The sequence below is a fragment of the Symphalangus syndactylus genome, chromosome 4 (assembly GCF_028878055.3).
Source record: "Symphalangus syndactylus isolate Jambi chromosome 4, NHGRI_mSymSyn1-v2.1_pri, whole genome shotgun sequence".
NCBI lineage: Eukaryota > Metazoa > Chordata > Mammalia > Primates > Hylobatidae > Symphalangus > Symphalangus syndactylus.
In genome coordinates, this window is record NC_072426.2 from 159,251,508 (window position 1) to 159,275,226 (window position 23,719).

At 43.5% G+C, this 23,719-nt stretch overlaps 3 protein-coding genes across 8 annotated transcripts in view; 1 reads left to right on the plus strand and 2 right to left on the minus strand.

Annotated features, from left to right (window-relative positions):
• Positions 1-23,719, plus strand: part of TLR3 (toll like receptor 3) — a 137,624-nt gene that overhangs the window by 60,936 nt on the left and 52,969 nt on the right. The window lies entirely within an intron of this gene.
• On the minus strand, positions 2,561-4,962 carry LOC129480188 (serine/threonine-protein kinase N2-like). The gene has a single exon (XM_063637121.1). The coding sequence runs from the start codon at positions 4,933-4,935 to the stop codon at positions 2,590-2,592; it is 2,346 nt and encodes a 781-aa protein (XP_063493191.1). The 5' UTR covers positions 4,936-4,962; the 3' UTR covers positions 2,561-2,589.
• On the minus strand, positions 19,805-22,390 carry LOC129480189 (serine/threonine-protein kinase N2-like). The gene is made up of 2 exons (XM_063637122.1): positions 21,938-22,390; positions 19,805-21,733 (listed from the first exon to the last, which is right to left on the minus strand). Exons 1-2 carry the CDS (start codon positions 22,361-22,363, stop codon positions 20,018-20,020), a joined length of 2,142 nt encoding a protein of 713 aa, XP_063493192.1. The 5' UTR covers positions 22,364-22,390; the 3' UTR covers positions 19,805-20,017.

Here is a 23,719-nt window from a genome sequence, read left to right on the forward strand (position 1 = left end):
TGCAAACCTTCCAGCTTCCTGTGCAAGGCAGATGCAACGTGGTGCTGCTTTTCAAGGGGGTTTTCTTTTCTTTTTTGAGACAGAGTCTTACAATGTCACTCAGGCTGGAGTGCAGTGGTGCAAGGGGATTTGAGACTTTTCCTCTGCAAATGATCTGTAGATATCAAGTAAGAAATGGACTGTCCGGCCCCATCCCTCCCTAGAAGAGAATTTTTCAAAGTGCCATTTTTTATTTATTTATTTTTTTTTTTTTTACAAATTTCAATCTATATAGACTTTAATTTGTGCATTTGTGATAATTTATGACAAAAAACATTTGTTTTTTTAGAATGACATAGTGAAAGGCACATTTCATTTGAATGCATAGTGTACCATTCTAAAATATCCAAATTTCTTTACGAAGTGCTTGAGCTGTCACATACACATACAGTAATAGCAAAAGATATTTACACTCTATAAAGCTTAAAATTTTAAATCTGACTAAAATATATATATTTTAAACTACAAAAAATTAGTGCTTTCTTCAGCTTAATTGTGTAAATAGACCCTGCCTTCTAATTTTTTTAGTGATTTGACTTCAATTAAAAAAAATTCTGTACACTGTGTAGTTACAAAATGCTGTCAGTTTTTAATGCCAAAAGCCTATTTTAGACATTACTTTCTTTGCTATTTGAGAACCGAAAAAGTGAGCAGACTGTACCTCAAAAGTATTTAGTGTTTTAATGTTGTATTAACACTGTTTAAATTAAAGCCAGACAATTAAGCTAAGTTCCTCTATTGTCCTTTGCCAAGGAAATTAACTGGCATTTTAAAATAACTTTAAGCCACGTATTGTTCCCCCTTTCTATAAGATTTTCTCCCAAAGGATCTTGGGTAATAAACAATTTGGAAGGTAATATAAATGATCTCTGGACAATTTTCATTGTTCTCAGAGTACAATGAAAAGTTGCTAAAACATCCCAGCAAATATTTATAAATGTTTTTAGCTCAACTCTCCATAAATCAGTGTGCTTTTTCATGTTTCTCATAAGATTTACACCTGAACAATTTTCAAGAGATGAGCTCACTGTGATTAAATAGTTAATTCAGTATGGTTACTTAACAGCTTGCTATTCCTGAGGTATAATGACCCTAACATGCTAAGCACAAGATCAAAGATGCTATTACTAAACTAAGAAAAAACAATAAAGTCATAGATTAGGAGAAAAAAATATAAAATCAAACCAAACCAAAACGAACAAAAAACTACAGGCAAGTGGAAAGTCATGGTTTGCAAAAAGACAACCCTAGAAGAGTATAAAAAGCCATAGATGGATCCTTTGAAGAGTTGTATAAAATTTTTCATCAAATTTTGTTGAGACTTTTGAGGTACAGCTTTAGTGTTATAATTCAGTTTTTTATAAAATATAGACTGTTTTATCAAAAATATTTATACATTCTGTTACAATATATTGCCTTTGCCCTCAATAACTGCCAGTATAAAATCTGGATCCAGTGGCCTAAAATGTACAAATGCACTTAATGTAAATGCTGGAGTTTGAGGTGTCTGCTCGGCCACCGTACAAAAGTGATGAAGTGGTAGAATTAAATAATAAGCCTACAACATAGAATACATTAAAACTTGCACATATACATGCTCACAGCATCTATACAATGATAATCCCTATGGTTTAACCAAGTTATAGTTCCCTTCTACAGCAGACACGAAACCAAGGTGAACTAGGTTGGCAGATGTAGAGTGAATATCACAAAAGGGGTGATCAGTTCACTGATTCTGGAACATATGACTGAACATACTGAGCATCTAGACTTTGGGAATGCATGCAGGTAACAATACCTTGGTTTAGCTGATTAAAAATCCTCATTCTTAACATCTTAAGTAAATGCTGATCTTGTTTGTTTCAGCACTGTTTAATAAACAAAAAAAAATTGTTTGGCAAGCAGCTCTATTGGAAAGCTATAAGCCTCTGTTACATGGTTGATAAAAAAAGGCAATATAAAGTTTTCTAATAATTATAGAACATTTATAAAATAAGACATCAATTCATTCTTTTTTTAAAAAAAAATCAAGCCTCAAATTGTATACAAATTGCCATGTTTTTTGATAGTACAGTAAAGTCTTTTTTTAAAAAAAAAGGAGCATTTGCCTTATTCAAACAGAATCATACTTTGTGTGAACAATAATAGCATTCCAAGCCCTTTTTTTCTTTTTGTAAAACACAGTTAAGTGATTAATTTTCTTTCCACTTAAGGCGGGCATATGGCAAAGCTAGGGACTATTAAAAAGTGGGTTTTTTCTTTCTTTTTTAAAATAGACTATTGATCCAAAAGTATTTGTGATGGATTTTCATGGCCGACGTTCACTCAAACTCCATGAAACTGTTCCCGGTGCTCATATTTACACTGAAGTACAATGAGAAGCCACTTTTGAAGAAGTATTAGAATGGTACTTTTAAACAAATCTTCACGTGTTTCAATTAAGAAAAAAAAAAACAAAACAAAATTCAGAAGCTATTGGTGGTGGCACAGAGAGCAAATGAAGAGATCTTCTTGGGAGTCAGTCAGCTTGGTTTCGCAGAGTCTAGCAACTTAACACCAATCAGCAGTGTAGTCAAAATCTCTGAACATTTCCTGCTCCTCTTCCGAAAGTATCCTTTGTTCTTGAGGTGGAGTCAGAATAGGTGCTTTTGAGGTAAATTCATCAGAAAAATGACTGACATCTTCTCGTCCTTTTATGGCAGGTATAAATGGTGGCTTTACTTTTTTGTCCATCAGAGCGCGCCAATCAATTAGCTGGAAAAATGGGTGCTTTTTTACATCTGCTGCATCTTTCTCGCTAGCCCCAAGGCGCAACTCAGGATTTCTTCTTAACAGCCTTCTCATTATAGAAGTGGCTTCTGTAGATAAGGACCTTGGATACCTTACTTCATCATTTACAATACTGTCAAAAACTTTCTCTTCATCATCACCAGGAAAGGGAGGCTTACCAACAAGCATTTCATATATAAGCACGCCAAGGCCCCACCAATCTACAGCCCTTGTATAAGAAGTTTCTGTTAATACTTCTGGGGCAAGACATTCAGCATTGCCACAAAATGTGCTTGTTCTATCTCCATATCCCATTCCTTGTTTGCAAAGACCAAAATCAGCAATTTTCACAAAGCCCTCTGTATCTAGCAATAAGTTTTCCAATTTCAAATCTCTATGAGCAATTTTGTGTTCATGTAAATACTGCAACCCAAGAACTATACAAGCAGCATAAAATACAGCTCTTGGTTCAGAAAAGACACCAGTATTAATAATGTGCATCAATAAGTCCCCACCGGCAGCGTATTCCATTACAAAGCAAACATGCTCTTTGGTTTGGAAACATGCAAAAAGGTTCACCAAAAAGGGATGCCTTACACTATTCACAGTTTCAAAAATTCTTTTTTCACACATCAGGCTGTCTACTTCATGTCGAGCCACAATATCTCCTTTCTTTAAGGCTTTTATAGCAAACATCTCATTTGTGTGTTTATATTCAGCTAAAAGCACCTTTCCAAAATTTCCTCTTCCCAAGACAGCATAACACCTGAAATCTTGTAGATTACACTGAAACCTTTGCTGACATCTTCTATCCTCAAGTTCTTGAATACCGCTATATTCTAGGCCTGACTGAGGAGTATCAGGCTTGTATTCAGATTGAGATTTTGGAAGCATAGTATTTCTGTCATTCTCAGTATCAAAAGCAGTCTCTGAATCCTGTCCTGGTGTATCCAAAACTCTTAATTCAGAAGATTCATCTATTTCTCCAAGGGAAGAAGCTCGTGGTGGGGATGGAGGAGGTTCAGGCTCAAGATCAAAGTCCAATTTGGTTACTGTAGAATCACTAGCTGGAGGTGCTAGTTTAGGGATGTGTACTTCAACCACTGGCACTGTAGTAGGCACAGGATCTTCAGGGCTGAAGGTGCCAGAATGTTTTACTGTAGGACTAACTCTTCTTACTGGCCTTCCCCAAGTGGCAATATTAATATTCATTTGAGGAATTCTGAGAAATCTTTTGCCTTGTTGCTTTGAAAAAATTTTCTTTTGTTTTTGAAGTTTTGGTCTTCTTTCAATAACTGGATTAAAAAAGGTAACCTCTTCTGGATCTGATACAACAATATGTGCATTTAATTCCTGCAGCTCGTGGTGTAGTTCTTCTAATTTTTTATTTGATTTTTTCAAAATGTTGTCTACATAAGCCAAGCTTTTTTTATCTGTTGTGACTTTCCTCAGATTTTCAGCTCCTTCTTTGATTTTCAGTTCTTTCCTTATTTCTCTCTTAATTCGATCCTTGATATCATCCAATTTCTGCTGCACCATTGTATCTGAAAAGTCTAATGTTTGAACAGCACTCACATTCTCAGAAAACGGAAGACTTCGGGAGTCCCCCTGCAGTTCTGTGAGCAGAATCAACCCCCGTTCGGGGTTGGACGCCATCGCGCTCCGGTATGGATTTCGCACCTGGGCGCGGCCGCCGCTGGCGAAGGGAGCCTTCGATCTATTGTTGCTAGTAGAACAACGAGGGTCACTATTTGGAATATCTGGAGTCCTCGGGCAATCCGTAATATCTTCTGGATCTGATACAACACTATGTGCATTTAATTCCTGCAGCTCGTGATGTAGTTCTTCTAATTTTTTATTTGATTTTTTCAAAATGTTGTCTACATGAGCCAAGCTTTTTTTATCTGTTGTGACTTTCCTCAGATTTTCAGCTCCTTCTTTGATTTTCAGTTCTTTCCTTATTTCTCTCTTAATTCGATCCTTGATATCGTCCAATTTCCGCTGCACCATCGTATCTGAAAAGTCTAATTTTTGAACAGCACTCACATTCTCAGAAAACGGAAGACTTCGGGAGTCCCCCTGCAGTTCTGTGAGCAGAATCAACCCCCGTTCGGGGTTGGACGCCATCGCGCTCCGGTATGGAGGGTCCGCACCTGGACGCCGCCGCCGCGCTGGCGAAGAGAGAAGGCGGGACGGGGCTCGGAGTGGGGGTGAGGAGAGGGGAGAGAAAGAAAAAAAACAACTAGGGATTAATGGAGGCGCAGCCCCTGCGGGAGGTGCGGCTTATTCCGTCGGGTTCATCCAGAGCGGCGTGGAGTGAGGGCCCTCGTAGCTGGCTGCCTCTCGCTGCCTGCCGGCCGCCACCGCTGCCCACACCGGAATGTTGGGCCCACACCGGAATGTTGGTCTAGTCGCTCCCTAGGCAACGCCAGAATCCACCTCAAGCTTCTCTGTTCTGAGCACTGCGGCTACGGCTGCCTCAAAGTGCCATTTTTCAAAGTGGCCTTTTAAAAGGCCCATTGGATTGATAGGATTGGCCTTTTCCACGCCACACATGGTGCCAAAGCTTTCCCTACCTGAAACCACTTAACTCTGAAAAAAGATATGGTTATCTCCATTTTTCAGAGGAGGAAACTGAGGCTCAATAAAGTGGAGTGAGTCGTGTGAGGTGGCTGGGATGGGATTTGAACTCTGGTTTGCTGGGCTCCAAAATTCCTTCCACTTAGGCCACATGGTTCTCACAGGTCCTCGGTTCCTGCCAGTTCTCATCCTACCTGTTCCTTCTGTTTTTAACTCAAAAATCTCCCCTATTCCCCTGGAGTCTACTGCTTGGACTCGGAAACTATCCGAAGGATGCAGCTCGCTTGAGTTGCTCTTTGATCCCTAAGGCAGATTATCTTTCAACAGCTTTTATGCGAAGAGCACCCAAAGAGGATTATAGACATGAATCATTGAATGAGACCCAGTGTCTGCTCCCAGCACCATCTGTTGATATGCAGACCACCAGTGATCATTGATCAGGACAAACCAGCTGTGGCTGCTGTGAAGTTAACTCCTGAGACTTGGGAGGCTGGTCTCACTTCTATATGGGCACACCTGGCCCGAGGCCATGAACCTGGGCAGGCCAGCATCATACCTACCTCACATATTCTAGCAACGACAAGCAAAACTAACCAAGCTAACGAAAATGAGCTTGCTTCCACTTGTTTCTTTCCCTCAGAAAAAGTGGGCGGGGGATGGTTGACTGATGGGTTTGTACTTGACTGAGCTGTTCAAGTCCCTGATGAGTTCATACTCCTAAAGAGCTGGGTTCCATCAATTCCTGGCATTAAAAGTTGATCCAGTAATATTTTGGTAACTAGTCTTTTCTGTTGGAAATCATCACTCATTGGCCATTCTAAGTTCTACTCCAATTGAAAAGCTTGATCCCACTTTGGGAGGCCAAGGGGGGCGGATCACTGAAGTCAGGAGTTTGAGACCAGCCTGGCCAACATGGTGAAACCTGTCTCTACTAAAACTACAAAAATTAGCCGGGCATGGTGGTGGATGCCTGTATTCTCAGCTACTCAGGAGACTGAGACAGGATAATCGCTTGAACCCAGGAGAAGGAGGTTGCAGTGAGCCGAGGTCCCACCACTGCACTCCAGCGTGGGCACCAGAGTGAGACTCCGTCTCAAAAAATAAAGAAAGAAAAGCTATCCTAAATGTGCTTTTTTTACTGAGTTAAATTTCCTATCCTTACCTCCCAACCCCTGCCCCAGGCACAGGTGGGGCAGCTGCGGGATGAGTGCAGTGTCTCTGCCCCTGGCATGAGGAGAATTTCTGCCCTGGGTGAGGACACGGGAAGAGAACATAAAAGGGGTACTCCCACCACCTGCAGGTGGAGCCTGGTTTTTGCCAAAGTCATCACCTACGAGTGTGAGGAACGCAGCCAACCTGGTCACTGGGGAGAGGAGGGAGACCAGTGGGTGGGAAAAGGAACCTTTATCACGAGCCAGAAGACAGAGGTGCTTCAGGATGGAGAGGGTGGCTGACTCTCCTGTATGGAGGTAGACATGCCCCAAGTAAGAAGCTCCTCCCTCCGAATATCTACCATCTTTTGAGAAGCCTCTATAAGAACTCAATAAAATGGGAGTGTGCCTCAAAAGAGATTTCATTTTCAATGCAGTAATTAATTATTGCTCTTTTCCAACTTTGCACAGCAGTGAAGAGGAATTGAATTGTCAGGAAATTTCTTTGAGCTTTGTTAAAAATTAGCTTTCTAAAAGTAAAAAGTGTTTAAGTCAAAACTTCAGGGCTCACATTTTTGTCCTTATGCAGGAAAATTATTTTTGTTTCCTTTTCTATATTCTACTTGTTAAATAATTGCACCAAGCTGGCAGGCACTGCAGAAACATAAAGCAATGCATTTATTTTTAAGTCCAATGACCTCAAAACAATGAGTGTGAATGTTCCTAATCAAAGATGTCTCCTCTTTTGGGGTTATTTTTGTTGCAATCCCTACACTTCACACTATAATCAAAGCCCATTATCTCAGCCTTACAATATTTGTGTCTCAGAATCTAACGATGACTGTGTCTGGCACATACATCAGGAGTTGCTTTTAAGGATGTGCAAATTGTGAGCTTTCGTTTCACCTCAATCGTGCATATTTCATTGGAAACCACTTCTTTAACATCCAAAGTCTGTCTTTGAACACGTTAAAAAAATAAAATGGATTTCCCAACAGAGGTTATCTGCAAGGCAAATTTCAATTTTTAAGTTAGTTACTTTGAGCAACGCATTGTTAATTCTTTCAAGTCTCTTGGTTATAAAGTAGTTATTTGAAAGTTCACTAATCTAAGCAGGGTCTAAACTAATCTTTACACCTCCAAATGCTCAAGGAAAAGTACTAAAGGAAACCTACTAGTGGGAATGTCTGACTTATTTAACATTTTCTGGCTGCTTGGCTCCGAATCGAATATATAAAGTTACTTCTTGTAACCATGTCAATTTGAGATAGCATATGTACGTTCAGTCTCTAAAATGTATCCATTATCTTGAGACCCCCTGATTTCAGAACTTTGGGAGCCTCTCTTTCCACAGCTGGCTTCTTTCCAGAGGAAGAGGAAGCTTAATATTACCATCTCCTTTGTTGATATCCCTAGTCTGAGAGTATTCCCTCCTTAGAGGTATTTACAGTTAAACTTTGGTGCATGATAATTGATTGCAAGAGATAAGAGAATGTCTGGCATTCCAGAGATCTGTGCATCTCCATGTGGTTACTTCGCTGAGAGTCTCAGCATCAGGCCTGACTTATGAGTTCATTTGTATTAAAATGGCAAGCCCTGGTGAACTGATGAGGCAACACCTTGCCTGGAGGGGAGCAGGTGCTGGTGTGGGGGAGGGCGGATGCTGAGTCAGAGACCTGGTTGGGACTGGGGTTCTGCCCTCTTCATAGCTGTGCGGCTTCAGCCTCCTCACTCAGCCACTTTGAATCTTAGTTCTTCCATCTGCAAAATGGAGATAATATTCTCCATCTCCTGGAGTTATCTTGAAGACTAGATGCAAATGTAAAGCATTTAGTTCCAGATACAAAGGAGGTGGCCAAGGACTGGGAACTATTGTAATTAAACTGATCAGCAAGTGTCCAGAAAGTAGATTTCTGCCTTTGGCCCTAGGTTATGAGCTTCACCCCTCCAGAGTCCCAGGTAAAGCACTTCCTCAGTGGGCTCAGCCCCAAGACCTTCCACCTGGACTGACGTGTTCCCCTGAATGCATCCTGTCCTCGAGGGTGGAGGCTTCACAGATTGCATAATAGCAAGTGTCACACCAGCAGCTTCCTTCTCCTGGGGGCTTCCTGAGTGCTGGGAATCGCGTGGAGTGCTGGTTCATTCTGGTTGCACAAGTGTTAGTAGATTGCAGTGGTGAAGAGCTGAGCCTCGGGATCCAGGCTGCCTGGTTTAAATCCTGGCTCCAGTATACCTGGTGGTGTAAGACTTCAGGCAACTCACCTCTGCGCCTCAGTTACTTTACCTGGAAAGCGGGGCTAACAATAGTACTTATCCCTTAGGGCCACGGTGAAGTGGAAATGTGGAATTCCTTTCCTAGGCCTGCTGTAACAAAGTACCACAAGTTTGGGTGGCTTAGAGAAACAGAAATGCATTGTCTTTTAGTTCCGGAGGTCAGAAGTCAGAAATTAAGGTGTGGGTGGGGCGTGCTCCCTCTGAAAATTCCTTGGTTCTTTAGCTTCTCGTAGCCCCAGGTGTTGTCTGCTTTACAGAGCCACCTCTCCCTCTCCAAACACCATCCTCCCTGGGTACAGTCTCTCTGTCCACATTGCCCCTTTTTATAAGGACACCAGAAATGTGGGATTAGGGCCCACCCTAAGAACTTCATTTTCACTTGATGCCATCTGTAAAGACCCAATTTCCAAACAGGGTCACATGCTGAGGTACCCGGGGTGAGGATTTCAACAGATCTTTTTGGAGAAACACAATTCAATCCAACATAAGAGATGCCCTTAGAACAATACCTGCAATATAGCAAGCGTCACCTGTGCATCGACCACTTTTATCTTTAACGCTCATTGCAATCTAGCCAGATGAGTATTATGAATCCCATTTTAGAGAGAGAAAAAGTGAGGCTTTGAGAAGCTGAGGATTAGACTCAATTCCCACAGCTAGAAAGTGAGAAGACCCCAACCCAAACTCCTCTGTCATCTCTCCACCGTAGCCACCATCTCCCAGAGGCAGACAGGATGCCCACAGCCCAGGTCCCTGTGCCCGTCACACGTTGTTATAACCCAGGCTTCCAGCGGGTGGCCCCAGAGGCCTGCCTGCAACTCTGGACTCGGCGCTCCATTGAATGCTGCCTCTGGGCAAAAACCTGTAGGTTAGAAAAGAACGATTTCCATGATCCTTCTTAGTGTATGGTGAGCCCCACTTATATCCCCATGTTTTGACTAAATCGATGTGCCTCAAATGTAACCCCAAGTCTCCCTTTTCTGCCAGCTGTTTTGATCTCTAGTAGTCACAACCACTGTCGCCTAATGGAAACACACAGAGGCCTCAGAGAAATAAAACGAATGCATTACAAATTAAAGATTACTGTCACTTTCTAAAGGTGGTTATACACCGGAATTAAGAAAGCGTTCATGCAATTGAGGAATTCCTCATCGGCTGCAGAGCCTGATTGTTCAGCGAGATAACCAGCTATGCAGTTGTTTTTCTGTATATATATTTGGAGACGTGAATAAAATGGTTTTCTTTTTTAAACCGAGAGCTTTCACCTTGAAATCAGCACACGTTTCATATTCCAGAGTCCAACTGTAACCATAAATCCGTTATTGTCATGGAAAGTGAAGTGTAAAGAGCATGATGTGAGAAGCCAGGAGGTCCAGGTTCAAGTCATCCTCGTTCCCTTTGCTTCTCCACCCCACCCACCGCTTATTGGAATTGTGGCCTTGGGCACACACTCAAGCCTTTCACACCTAATATATACAAAGGGCAGGGAGTTATTCCTCACCTCTGAAATTGCAGGGAGGGGATGAGACTAGGAGGCCACCTGAGGTCCCTTCCATTCCTGAGAATGTGTGATACCATCAAAGCTCACAAGTACTTGTCCAGGGGACGCTCAGCTTGTGTGGTCTCTGATATTTAGTGAAAGACCCTTGCTCAAGTGATCAACACGATTTTCTTGAAAAATCCACGTCTTAGGCTTTTCCCTGGCCCTTGCGCTGGAGAGCCTCTGTTTGCCTGTCTGCCCTCCTCTGCTTTCTCCAGCCTGCCTTGAGCCTCAGAGGGTGACCTTGAGGGATGGCCTCTAGGACAGTGGCTGGAGAGGCAGATCCCCTTGCTATTCACCACCCGGGGAGCTGAGTGGGTGGGTGGTAATGGCTTGCTGCTGCCATTCCTCCTGGGTTGCTTCGCCATGCCATTGGCTCCCCTCAGCCCGGCCCACACCTTTGTAAAAGCCCCTGACTTAAACTCTGCGAAGCCTGTTTATTGCCAGGACCTTGAGTGAGTCCAGCTGTGACCATCTCGAATTGCGCTAGCACCGCATCTAGCACATCAGTAAGAGCATCTCACCTTTCAAAGAAAGTGAACTCTGAGTGTGGGGAATATCAAAATGCCACATTTTACTGGCATGAGGACTATCCTAATTCCTACTTCAATAGGAAGCCCTCTGTCTTGGTTCATTCCCCTCCAGTCATTTTTTCCCTCCCTCCCTCCCTCCCTGCCTCCCTTCCTTCCTTCCTACCTTCCTTCCTTCCTTCCCTGCTTCCTTCTTCCCTCCCTCACTCCCTTTCCTTCCTTTCTTCCTCCTTTCCTTCTTTCAAAAGTTGAAATAACTTAGGCTTCAAAATAGGCTTCTAAAGTTGAAATAACTTACTCTGTCATTTAATAGATTATTGAAGTTGTCTATTTCACTAGCCTGGCATGGGATTAAAGCACCAAGGTCTCGTCTCTTCTTCTGTCATTGAGTGCTTGGTTCACTGATGCCCCCATTTATTTAAAAAAAAAAACTATACTACTAAAAATACAAAACTTAGCCAGGCGTGGTGGCGGGCACCTGTAATCCCAGCTACTTGGGAGGCTGAGGCAGGAGAATCACTTGAACCTGGGAGGCAGAGGTTGCAGTGAGCCGAGATCGCGCCACTGCACTCCAGTCTTGGTGACAGAGCGAGATTCTGTCTCAAAAAAAAAAAAAAATGATTTGGCACTTCTTCTAAGAGCTTGCTTTTTCACTATTTAGTAAAGCTGTGGCATCAGATCTTGCCTCTTCTGGCCTCATTTCTTATCATTTCTAACTTAGCATTTCTCTAGAGTCTGAGACCTTCTCATCTCTTTCCTTCAGAGGTTTGGGAATTACGATCCACGGTGTTCCCAGACTTGACCCACCAGGTGTCCCCCCGGGATGGAACTCCCGCCCACCTCCTCACTCACTGTTGATCTGACCTGGCATTTCCACACTCAGCCTGTGGTGACGTGTTTCATACTTCTCTTATGCCCAGTGCTACACTGTAAGGCCCTTATGCACTAGAATCGTGCCCTCCTATTCTCCATACCTAACCAGTGCCTGGAAAACAATAGATACTCCAGAAGTGGGTGGGTGTTTTAACCAGAATATCTCTAAGACCCTTTCAACTTGGACTCTGTAATTTGAAAGTAAGATTCCCACAATGCCCCTGCCAACACCTAAATGGAAAGACTATATTCTCTTTCCGCAGACACTTTCAGACTCTTCAAATTTAGCCACTTGGCTCTTTTGGGAGAATAGTAAACCCCAGAGTAACATTCTGGGCACCAACTACACGTAGGCAAAAAATTTATTTCACAAAAACATTTCCCTTAGACCTTCTTGGTCGTCGAATTCAACCTTCTGCCTCAAGTAATTGTACCTGAACTACCTTAGAAAGATTGGAAAATGGAAACTTGCACCATTTATAACAGGTCAGGAATGAAGGGGGCAGAATTTAATACATCGTTTGTGTTTGGTTTCATGTTCAGATTGTTTCCAATATCGTGTTGAACATCCATATTCTTGAATCCCACCTTCGATTTCCTTCTTTTGTTAGGCTTCTCGAAGTGGAGTTACTGGGTCCAAGGCTCCAATGAACACTTTTTTTTTTTTTTTTTTTTTTTGGACGGAGTCTCGCTCTGTCGCCCAGGCTGGAGTGCAGTGGCGCCCTCTCGGCTCACTGCAAGCTCCGCCTCCCGGGTTCATGCCATTCTCCTGCCTCAGCCTCTCCGAGTAGCTGGGACTACAGGCGCCCGCCACTACGCCCGGCTAATTCTTTTGTATTTTTAGTAGAGACGGGGTTTCACCGTGGTCTCGATCTCCTGACCTCGTGATCCGCCCGCCTCGGCCTCCCAAAGTGCTGGGATTACAAGCGTGAGCCACCGCGCCCGGCCAATGAACACTTTTAAAACCCGTGATAGCCGGGCGCGGTGGCCCATGCCTGTAATCTCAGCCCTTTGGGAGGCTGAGGCGGGTGGATCATTTGAGGTCAGGAGTTTGAGACAGCCCAGCCAACATGGTGGAACCCCGTCTCTACTAAAAATACAAAAAAATTAGCTGGGCGTGGTGACGGGCGCCTGTAGACCCAGCCACTCAGGAGGCTGAGGCAGAGAATTGCTTGAACCCCGGCGGCGGAGGTTGTAGTTGGCACTACTGCACTCCAACCTGGGTGACAGAGAGAGGCTCCGTCTCAGTGAAAACAAGTAAACAAACAAACAAACAAAAAACCCTGGATAAATATCGTTCTGTTGCTCCTGCCACAAACGGTGAACAAACATACATTTCCTCTAGCTGGTATGCATGCCACTCAGGAACTATTTATTTTTGTACATCACAATTTAAAAAGCCAAAAAAGTGAGATTGCATTATTTTCCACTTTCATCATTTTGACTACGTCAAATCCTTTAAAGTCATATTACTTTTTATAAGCCTTCTGTGGGCCTTAAACTGAAATGGAGAAGATGCAGAAAAAAACCCACATTAGTCATTACAAATTGGAACCCAGCCACTGTTCACTGCGCCCACTGCTCACCCCGGTCCAGGCCGCCTTATGTCCTCCCAAGTCGCCCTGCTTCCATCCTGACCTGCTCAGTTCATCCCCGTGGCTGCCAGCATTACCCTTCAGACTGCAGGGAGGGGCTGGAGCTGTTTCCTGCCAAAGTCGCCTCAACCTGAAGTCACTGGGGGAGAGGAGCGTCGCTGGGTGCTGGGGGATGATGGAGGCTGGACTGCTAGCCAGAGGTTGGAGGCTCTTCAGGAGGCAGGTGTTGGCTGAATTTGTCTCCTGCGTGGAAGACTAAGGGTGAGAAATAAGATTTCCCCTCCAAACACCTCCCATCCTGAGAAGTCCCTGGAGGCACCCTTCTAAAAGGAAGACCCGCCAGCATTTTCCATTATGCCTCGAGGAAAAACTAACCCCTCCCGACAGTGCGCCGCACCACTGGCTCTGCCATTCTCTGCGACACCAGCTCCCCCATTTCCCACACTTCTTCCTTCCCACCCTCCCGCCCTGGACACTCTTGTCACACCAGGTTTCCCATGGGTGTGTCATCGTCATTGTTTACGCCACCACTCAAGCGTCATCTCACTGCCCCCTCCAAACCCTCCCGGCCCCCTAGCCAATGCTGCACCTCCCTGGCACACTCTCCACTGTTACTTCCACTGCCGACTGCACCTCACTTCCTGAAACTGTCCTGTCTTTTAGCTTACGTGTTCATGATCTGTCTTCTCCCGCCCGCGAGCAAGATTCCTGAGGACAGGGATTCTGTCCGTCTTCTTCTCGGCTCTATCTCAGCATCTCGAATCGTGCCTGATACACTGAGGTTGAAAAAAAATCAGTGTTTTTGTAACTAACAAATTACGTGAACACACAAGTTTTTAAATAACTATGTCAATATGTCTATTAATTCTATCAAGGCAAGAAGTGGAGCTAAACTACAGCCATGGTCTTGGAATAGTTTCTTCTTTAAATGGCTTAGATAAAGCTGTGACAAATGTATGTCAACTGTGATGTGTCTGGCTCATGACACTTACCCCCTCACTATTTGAATTTGTTGTCTCATGGTGGCAGATCGTATTTTCCAAAGAAATCTGCTGTAACAAATCGCGTTCTACTTGTTCTTCTTATATTGTGACATTGACGTTCCCCCATCAAGTGGTGTCCCCTCTTTTTGAACCTGAGTGGACCTTTGTGACAGCTTTGACCAACGGATGCAGTAGAAGTGATGCCATGTAACTTCTGGGTCTAGGTCACAATCAATGCCAAGCCTGTTCTCTTTGCTTTCTTGGGGTGCTCATGCCTGGAGCACAGTCACCATGCTGTAAGGATGCCAGGTGGCCATATGGAGAGGCCACAGGTGGATGCAGCTGCTGACAACCCAGCTAAGGTCTCAGCCAGCAGCCAGCATCAACTGCCTGCAGATCCTTCCAGCCCTCTGGTGTCAGGTTACCCCAGCCTCTGAGCTGCCCTTGCTGGTGCTGCATCCAGCAGAGAGGAGCTTTCCCTTCCATGCTCCATCCAGACGGCAGATTTGTGAGCTGAATATATGATTATTGTTTAAGCCACTTGAGGTTTGAGGTTGTCGGTTACACCGAAACAGATAACTGATCCGCCCCCTCACTTCAATGTAAGGGGTATACAGGCCAAATAGACATGCCTAAAAGAACCTGCCTGTTTCAGAGAACAGTTCTACTGGGAAGGGATTTTGTGACTAAAAGGAACAGATGTAGGTGATGATTATCGGTGGTTGCTAAAACCATTACATGCAGGTTGATAGGAACCTTCACAGTGGATAGATTAGGCTGACACCATCTAAACCCACCAATCCACTTTAACAGACACCACGAGCCACATGGTGTGATGCGAGAGCAGGTACATGGCACCATGTGTAGTGGATTCTTGCCTAAGACACATGGAACCTGAATCTAAGACCTGTAGATCAAACGAGGAGTCTGCAAGAAATACAGGAGACTAAGGAACATGCTAACGGCACCAAGAGGATACAATCAGCCTAATCCAGAATATGGGATGTTTTCAGACAGATGACCCAGTTCCCTCCATGAATAAATAGACAAGAATTAATAAAATGGAGGAGAACCATTATCAGTTAAAAGACACTCAAGAAATGCATGGGTTTTGTTTGAATGCTGATTCTTTTTTTTTTTTTCTATTCTTTTTTGAGACAGAGTCTTACTCTGTCACTCAGGCTGGAGTGCAGTGGTGCAATCTCAGCTCACCACAACCTTCAACTCCCTGGCTCAAGCGATTCTCCTGCCTCAGCCTCCTGAGCAGCTAGTACTACAGGTGCACACCATCACACACGGCTAATTTTTGTATTTCATGTAGAGACAGAGTTTCACCATGTTGCCCAGGCTGGTCTCAAACTCCTGGGCTCCAGATATCCGCCAGCCTTGGCCTCCCAAAGTGCTGGGATTACAGGCGTGAGCCACCTTGCCTGGCCTGAATGCTGATTCAAATAAACGAATTTCACAGAGGCATTTTAAAGATAACTAGCGAAAACTCCACATGGACGGGGTATTGAATAATATGAAATAGTTATATTCATTTTGTTGGGTGTGATAACAAGAGTATGTTTTTTTAAAAGTCCCTCAGTACTAGAGACAGGCACAGAAGTATTTATGACTTCAGATGGGATGTCTGGTATTTGCTCTAAAAATATTCCAGTGTGGGGAGGAAGACACGGGAAACCAGGACGGAGCCCTGTCCCGTGTTATCACACTGTTTTGTGCATTCGAATATTTTCATAATAGATAATTTTTAAGCTAAATGTAAGCTCTTCGGGAGAGGTAAACGTAGGTAGTCATCACTTTTAACACGAAGTCGCTTGTGAGATTTGCCACCGGTGATTGGCCTTGGAGAAAGGGGCAAAGTCAGGCGGCTAAGGCCCAGTGCTCAGAAGCCCGGACTGCGGCCCGGAGCCTTCATCTATAGTGGCTCTAAACTGGTGCCGTCCACAGCCAGGACCCAGGCCAGGAGCTGTGAGCTCAGAGGAGGAGGGCAAGGTGGCCAGAAATGTGAAGACGGCAGAGAGAGGAGCCAGGGACAGGCAAAGGAAGCAAGTGACAGAAATCCCAGGCCTGCTACTCCAGGCAGAGAGAGGGCTGGTGGCTCCTGAAAAAAGAAGCAGGAGTGAGGCAGGAGCCAGGAGAGCAGAACTCACCCTCCCCTGCTGCCCTCCCCGTGGCCCTGGCTGTAGCCCCAGCGTCTCTTCCTAGGGCCATGTCTTCACATGGGGACATTTCTTCCCAGCTCGGCCACCGAGAGGAATGGATTCCTCCAGCATGAAGAATCCTCCTGCCCAGCCTGGATCCTGGAGCCACAGTCACTGTGGCAGGAACGCGGCTCCTCGCTGGCCTGGCTAGGGCTGGATGCCACACTTTGCCCTCTCCCCAGAGCCAGAAAGGTTGGGTCACAGACGCTCCTGAATGGGCCATGCAGGGTGCAGGAGGAATTTCGCCTTTCGAGGAACAAAGGGGTGTTCGAAGTTAAACGTCCACTGCAGTGACCATTACAAATTGTGGTTTAAAAAAATCATAAACTTAACCAAAAGAAGAACTAAGAGAAGGAGGGAAAGAAAGGGCTGGGGTCAAGAATAATAAAATCCCAAATAAGAAGCACACATCCTAAAAGGGAAAATGAAACACAACAAGGGTTAGGAGGGTGGGGTGGGGGAATGAGGAAGCGGGGGCGGGGGGGCACAGCACGAGACTCCCTGCCAGGACAGCCCAGGCAAGGCCCCGGCTCCAGGTTCAAGGCCCCGAGGCTCGCGTTTGCTGCAGCCCGTTTGCTGCAGCGCGTGGCCGGCGGACTCTGCCTGCATTCTCGGGGTCTTCAGCACAGTCACAAGCAGCTGTCAGATTTCTGCGAATCCTGGAGGTGGCCTTCAAACCGGGAGAAGCAAACACAGAATTCAAGGCTGGCCCAGCCTGGCGCCTCTCGGCGCACTTCGGGGACGGCTGCGGGCGGTGGTGATGACCGCAGCCGCCAGCAGAGGGCAGTGGCGGGCCAGCGTGGCCAGGCTCAGAGGGCTCGCTCCCAGCCCTCCCGAGCCCCGCCGGCAGTTTCTGCCTGTGACTTTCACCCCCGTGCAAACCTTCCAGCTTCCTGTGCAAGGCAGATGCAACGTGGTGCTGCTTTTCAAGGGGGTTTTCTTTTCTTTTTTGAGACAGAGTCTTACAATGTCACTCAGGCTGGAGTGCAGTGGTGCAAGGGGATTTGAGACTTTTCCTCTGCAAATGATCTGTAGATATCAAGTAAGAAATGGACTGTCCGGCCCCATCCCTCCCTAGAAGAGAATTTTTCAAAGTGCCATTTTTTATTTATTTATTTTTTTTTTTTTACAAATTTCAATCTATATAGACTTTAATTTGTGCATTTGTGATAATTTATGACAAAAAACATTTGTTTTTTTAGAATGACATAGTGAAAGGCACATTTCATTTGAATGCATAGTGTACCATTCTAAAATATCCAAATTTCTTTACGAAGTGCTTGAGCTGTCACATACACATACAGTAATAGCAAAAGATATTTACACTCTATAAAGCTTAAAATTTTAAATCTGACTAAAATATATATATTTTAAACTACAAAAAATTAGTGCTTTCTTCAGCTTAATTGTGTAAATAGACCCTGCCTTCTAATTTTTTTAGTGATTTGACTTCAATTAAAAAAAATTCTGTACACTGTGTAGTTACAAAATGCTGTCAGTTTTTAATGCCAAAAGCCTATTTTAGACATTACTTTCTTTGCTATTTGAGAACCGAAAAAGTGAGCAGACTGTACCTCAAAAGTATTTAGTGTTTTAATGTTGTATTAACACTGTTTAAATTAAAGCCAGACAATTAAGCTAAGTTCCTCTATTGTCCTTTGCCAAGGAAATTAACTGGCATTTTAAAATAACTTTAAGCCACGTATTGTTCCCCCTTTCTATAAGATTTTCTCCCAAAGGATCTTGGGTAATAAACAATTTGGAAGGTAATATAAATGATCTCTGGACAATTTTCATTGTTCTCAGAGTACAATGAAAAGTTGCTAAAACATCCCAGCAAATATTTATAAATGTTTTTAGCTCAACTCTCCATAAATCAGTGTGCTTTTTCATGTTTCTCATAAGATTTACACCTGAACAATTTTCAAGAGATGAGCTCACTGTGATTAAATAGTTAATTCAGTATGGTTACTTAACAGCTTGCTATTCCTGAGGTATAATGACCCTAACATGCTAAGCACAAGATCAAAGATGCTATTACTAAACTAAGAAAAAACAATAAAGTCATAGATTAGGAGAAAAAAATATAAAATCAAACCAAACCAAAACGAACAAAAAACTACAGGCAAGTGGAAAGTCATGGTTTGCAAAAAGACAACCCTAGAAGAGTATAAAAAGCCATAGATGGATCCTTTGAAGAGTTGTATAAAATTTTTCATCAAATTTTGTTGAGACTTTTGAGGTACAGCTTTAGTGTTATAATTCAGTTTTTTATAAAATATAGACTGTTTTATCAAAAATATTTATACATTCTGTTACAATATATTGCCTTTGCCCTCAATAACTGCCAGTATAAAATCTGGATCCAGTGGCCTAAAATGTACAAATGCACTTAATGTAAATGCTGGAGTTTGAGGTGTCTGCTCGGCCACCGTACAAAAGTGATGAAGTGGTAGAATTAAATAATAAGCCTACAACATAGAATACATTAAAACTTGCACATATACATGCTCACAGCATCTATACAATGATAATCCCTATGGTTTAACCAAGTTATAGTTCCCTTCTACAGCAGACACGAAACCAAGGTGAACTAGGTTGGCAGATGTAGAGTGAATATCACAAAAGGGGTGATCAGTTCACTGATTCTGGAACATATGACTGAACATACTGAGCATCTAGACTTTGGGAATGCATGCAGGTAACAATACCTTGGTTTAGCTGATTAAAAATCCTCATTCTTAACATCTTAAGTAAATGCTGATCTTGTTTGTTTCAGCACTGTTTAATAAACAAAAAAAAATTGTTTGGCAAGCAGCTCTATTGGAAAGCTATAAGCCTCTGTTACATGGTTGATAAAAAAAGGCAATATAAAGTTTTCTAATAATTATAGAACATTTATAAAATAAGACATCAATTCATTCTTTTTTTTAAAAAAAATCAAGCCTCAAATTGTATACAAATTGCCATGTTTTTTGATAGTACAGTAAAGTCTTTTTTTAAAAAAAAAGGAGCATTTGCCTTATTCAAACAGAATCATACTTTGTGTGAACAATAATAGCATTCCAAGCCCTTTTTTTCTTTTTGTAAAACACAGTTAAGTGATTAATTTTCTTTCCACTTAAGGCGGGCATATGGCAAAGCTAGGGACTATTAAAAAGTGGGTTTTTTCTTTCTTTTTTAAAATAGACTATTGATCCAAAAGTATTTGTGATGGATTTTCATGGCCGACGTTCACTCAAACTCCATGAAACTGTTCCCGGTGCTCATATTTACACTGAAGTACAATGAGAAGCCACTTTTGAAGAAGTATTAGAATGGTACTTTTAAACAAATCTTCACGTGTTTCAATTAAGAAAAAAAAAAACAAAACAAAATTCAGAAGCTATTGGTGGCACAGAGAGCAAATGAAGGGTTGCTATTTTTAAGAGGTCTTCTTGGGAGTCAGTCAGCTTGGTTTCGCAGAGTCTAGCAACTTAACACCAATCAGCAGTGTAGTCAAAATCTCTGAACATTTCCTGCTCCTCTTCCGAAAGTATCCTTTGTTCTTGAGGTGGAGTCAGAATAGGTGCTTTTGAGGTAAATTCATCAGAAAAATGACTGACATCTTCTCGTCCTTTTATGGCAGGTATAAATGGTGGCTTTACTTTTTTGTCCATCAGAGCGCGCCAATCAATTAGCTGGAAAAATGGGTGCTTTTTTACATCTGCTGCATCTTTCTCGCTAGCCCCAAGGCGCAACTCAGGATTTCTTCTTAACAGCCTTCTCATTATAGAAGTGGCTTCTGTAGATAAGGACCTTGGATACCTTACTTCATCATTTACAATACTGTCAAAAACTTTCTCTTCATCATCACCAGGAAAGGGAGGCTTACCAACAAGCATTTCATATATAAGCACGCCAAGGCCCCACCAATCTACAGCCCTTGTATAAGAAGTTTCTGTTAATACTTCTGGGGCAAGACATTCAGCATTGCCACAAAATGTGCTTGTTCTATCTCCATATCCCATTCCTTGTTTGCAAAGACCAAAATCAGCAATTTTCACAAAGCCCTCTGTATCTAGCAATAAGTTTTCCAATTTCAAATCTCTATGAGCAATTTTGTGTTCATGTAAATACTGCAACCCAAGAACTATACAAGCAGCATAAAATACAGCTCTTGGTTCAGAAAAGACACCAGTATTAATAATGTGCATCAATAAGTCCCCACCGGCAGCGTATTCCATTACAAAGCAAACATGCTCTTTGGTTTGGAAACATGCAAAAAGGTTCACCAAAAAGGGATGCCTTACACTATTCACAGTTTCAAAAATTCTTTTTTCACACATCAGGCTGTCTACTTCATGTCGAGCCACAATATCTCCTTTCTTTAAGGCTTTTATAGCAAACATCTCATTTGTGTGTTTATATTCAGCTAAAAGCACCTTTCCAAAATTTCCTCTTCCCAAGACAGCATAACACCTGAAATCTTGTAGATTACACTGAAACCTTTGCTGACATCTTCTATCCTCAAGTTCTTGAATACCGCTATATTCTAGGCCTGACTGAGGAGTATCAGGCTTGTATTCAGATTGAGATTTTGGAAGCATAGTATTTCTGTCATTCTCAGTATCAAAAGCAGTCTCTGAATCCTGTCCTGGTGTATCCAAAACTCTTAATTCAGAAGATTCATCTATTTCTCCAAGGGAAGAAGCTCGTGGTGGGGATGGAGGAGGTTCAGGCTCAAGATCAAAGTCCAATTTGGTTACTGTAGAATCACTAACTGGAGGTGCTAGTTTAGGGATGTGTACTTCAACCACTGGCACTGTAGTAGGCACAGGATCTTCAGGGCTGAAGGTGCCAGAATGTTTTACTGTAGGACTAACTCTTCTTACTGGCCTTCCCCAAGTGGCAATATTAATATTCATTTGAGGAATTCTGAGAAATCTTTTGCCTTGTTGCTTTGAAAAAATTTTCTTTTGTTTTTGAAGTTTTGGTCTTCTTTCAATAACTGGATTAAAAAAGGTAACCTCTTCTGGATCTGATACAACAATATGTGCATTTAATTCCTGCAGCTCGTGGTGTAGTTCTTCTAATTTTTTATTTGATTTTTTCAAAATGTTGTCTACATAAGCCAAGCTTTTTTTATCTGTTGTGACTTTCCTCAGATTTTCAGCTCCTTCTTTGATTTTCAGTTCTTTCCTTATTTCTCTCTTAATTCGATCCTTGATATCATCCAATTTCTGCTGCACCATTGTATCTGAAAAGTCTAATGTTTGAACAGCACTCACATTCTCAGAAAACGGAAGACTTCGGGAGTCCCCCTGCAGTTCTGTGAGCAGAATCAACCCCCGTTCGGGGTTGGACGCCATCGCGCTCCGGTATGGATTTCGCACCTGGGCGCGGCCGCCGCTGGCGAAGGGAGCCTTCGATCTATTGTTGCTAGTAGAACAACGAGGGTCACTATTTGGAATATCTGGAGTCCTCGGGCAATCCGTAATATCTTCTGGATCTGATACAACACTATGTGCATTTAATTCCTGCAGCTCGTGATGTAGTTCTTCTAATTTTTTATTTGATTTTTTCAAAATGTTGTCTACATGAGCCAAGCTTTTTTTATCTGTTGTGACTTTCCTCAGATTTTCAGCTCCTTCTTTGATTTTCAGTTCTTTCCTTATTTCTCTCTTAATTCGATCCTTGATATCGTCCAATTTCCGCTGCACCATCGTATCTGAAAAGTCTAATTTTTGAACAGCACTCACATTCTCAGAAAACGGAAGACTTCGGGAGTCCCCCTGCAGTTCTGTGAGCAGAATCAACCCCCGTTCGGGGTTGGACGCCATCGCGCTCCGGTATGGAGGGTCCGCACCTGGACGCCGCCGCCGCGCTGGCGAAGAGAGAAGGCGGGACGGGGCTCGGAGTGGGGGTGAGGAGAGGGGAGAGAAAGAAAAAAAACAACTAGGGATTAATGGAGGCGCAGCCCCTGCGGGAGGTGCGGCTTATTCCGTCGGGTTCATCCAGAGCGGCGTGGAGTGAGGGCCCTCGTAGCTGGCTGCCTCTCGCTGCCTGCCGGCCGCCACCGCTGCCCACACCGGAATGTTGGGCCCACACCGGAATGTTGGTCTAGTCGCTCCCTAGGCAACGCCAGAATCCACCTCAAGCTTCTCTGTTCTGAGCACTGCGGCTACGGCTGCCTCAAAGTGCCATTTTTCAAAGTGGCCTTTTAAAAGGCCCATTGGATTGATAGGATTGGCCTTTTCCACGCCACACATGGTGCCAAAGCTTTCCCTACCTGAAACCACTTAACTCTGAAAAAAGATATGGTTATCTCCATTTTTCAGAGGAGGAAACTGAGGCTCAATAAAGTGGAGTGAGTCGTGTGAGGTGGCTGGGATGGGATTTGAACTCTGGTTTGCTGGGCTCCAAAATTCCTTCCACTTAGGCCACATGGTTCTCACAGGTCCTCGGTTCCTGCCAGTTCTCATCCTACCTGTTCCTTCTGTTTTTAACTCAAAAATCTCCCCTATTCCCCTGGAGTCTACTGCTTGGACTCGGAAACTATCCGAAGGATGCAGCTCGCTTGAGTTGCTCTTTGATCCCTAAGGCAGATTATCTTTCAACAGCTTTTATGCGAAGAGCACCCAAAGAGGATTATAGACATGAATCATTGAATGAGACCCAGTGTCTGCTCCCAGCACCATCTGTTGATATGCAGACCACCAGTGATCATTGATCAGGACAAACCAGCTGTGGCTGCTGTGAAGTTAACTCCTGAGACTTGGGAGGCTGGTCTCACTTCTATATGGGCACACCTGGCCCGAGGCCATGAACCTGGGCAGGCCAGCATCATACCTACCTCACATATTCTAGCAACGACAAGCAAAACTAACCAAGCTAACGAAAATGAGCTTGCTTCCACTTGTTTCTTTCCCTCAGAAAAAGTGGGCGGGGGATGGTTGACTGATGGGTTTGTACTTGACTGAGCTGTTCAAGTCCCTGATGAGTTCATACTCCTAAAGAGCTGGGTTCCATCAATTCCTGGCATTAAAAGTTGATCCAGTAATATTTTGGTAACTAGTCTTTTCTGTTGGAAATCATCACTCATTGGCCATTCTAAGTTCTACTCCAATTGAAAAGCTTGATCCCACTTTGGGAGGCCAAGGGGGGCGGATCACTGAAGTCAGGAGTTTGAGACCAGC

Coding starts and splice junctions, on each gene's coding strand:
- LOC129480188 (XM_063637121.1), bottom strand. CDS start 4,935: ATGGCGTCCAACCCCGAACGGGGGTTGATTCTGCTCACAGAACTGCAG.
- LOC129480189 (XM_063637122.1), bottom strand. CDS start 22,363: ATGGCGTCCAACCCCGAACGGGGGTTGATTCTGCTCACAGAACTGCAG. Junction 21,734..21,937: donor ATAGATCGAAGGCTCCCTTC/GCCAGCGGCGGC, acceptor GATCGAATTAAG/AGAGAAATAAGGAAAGAACT.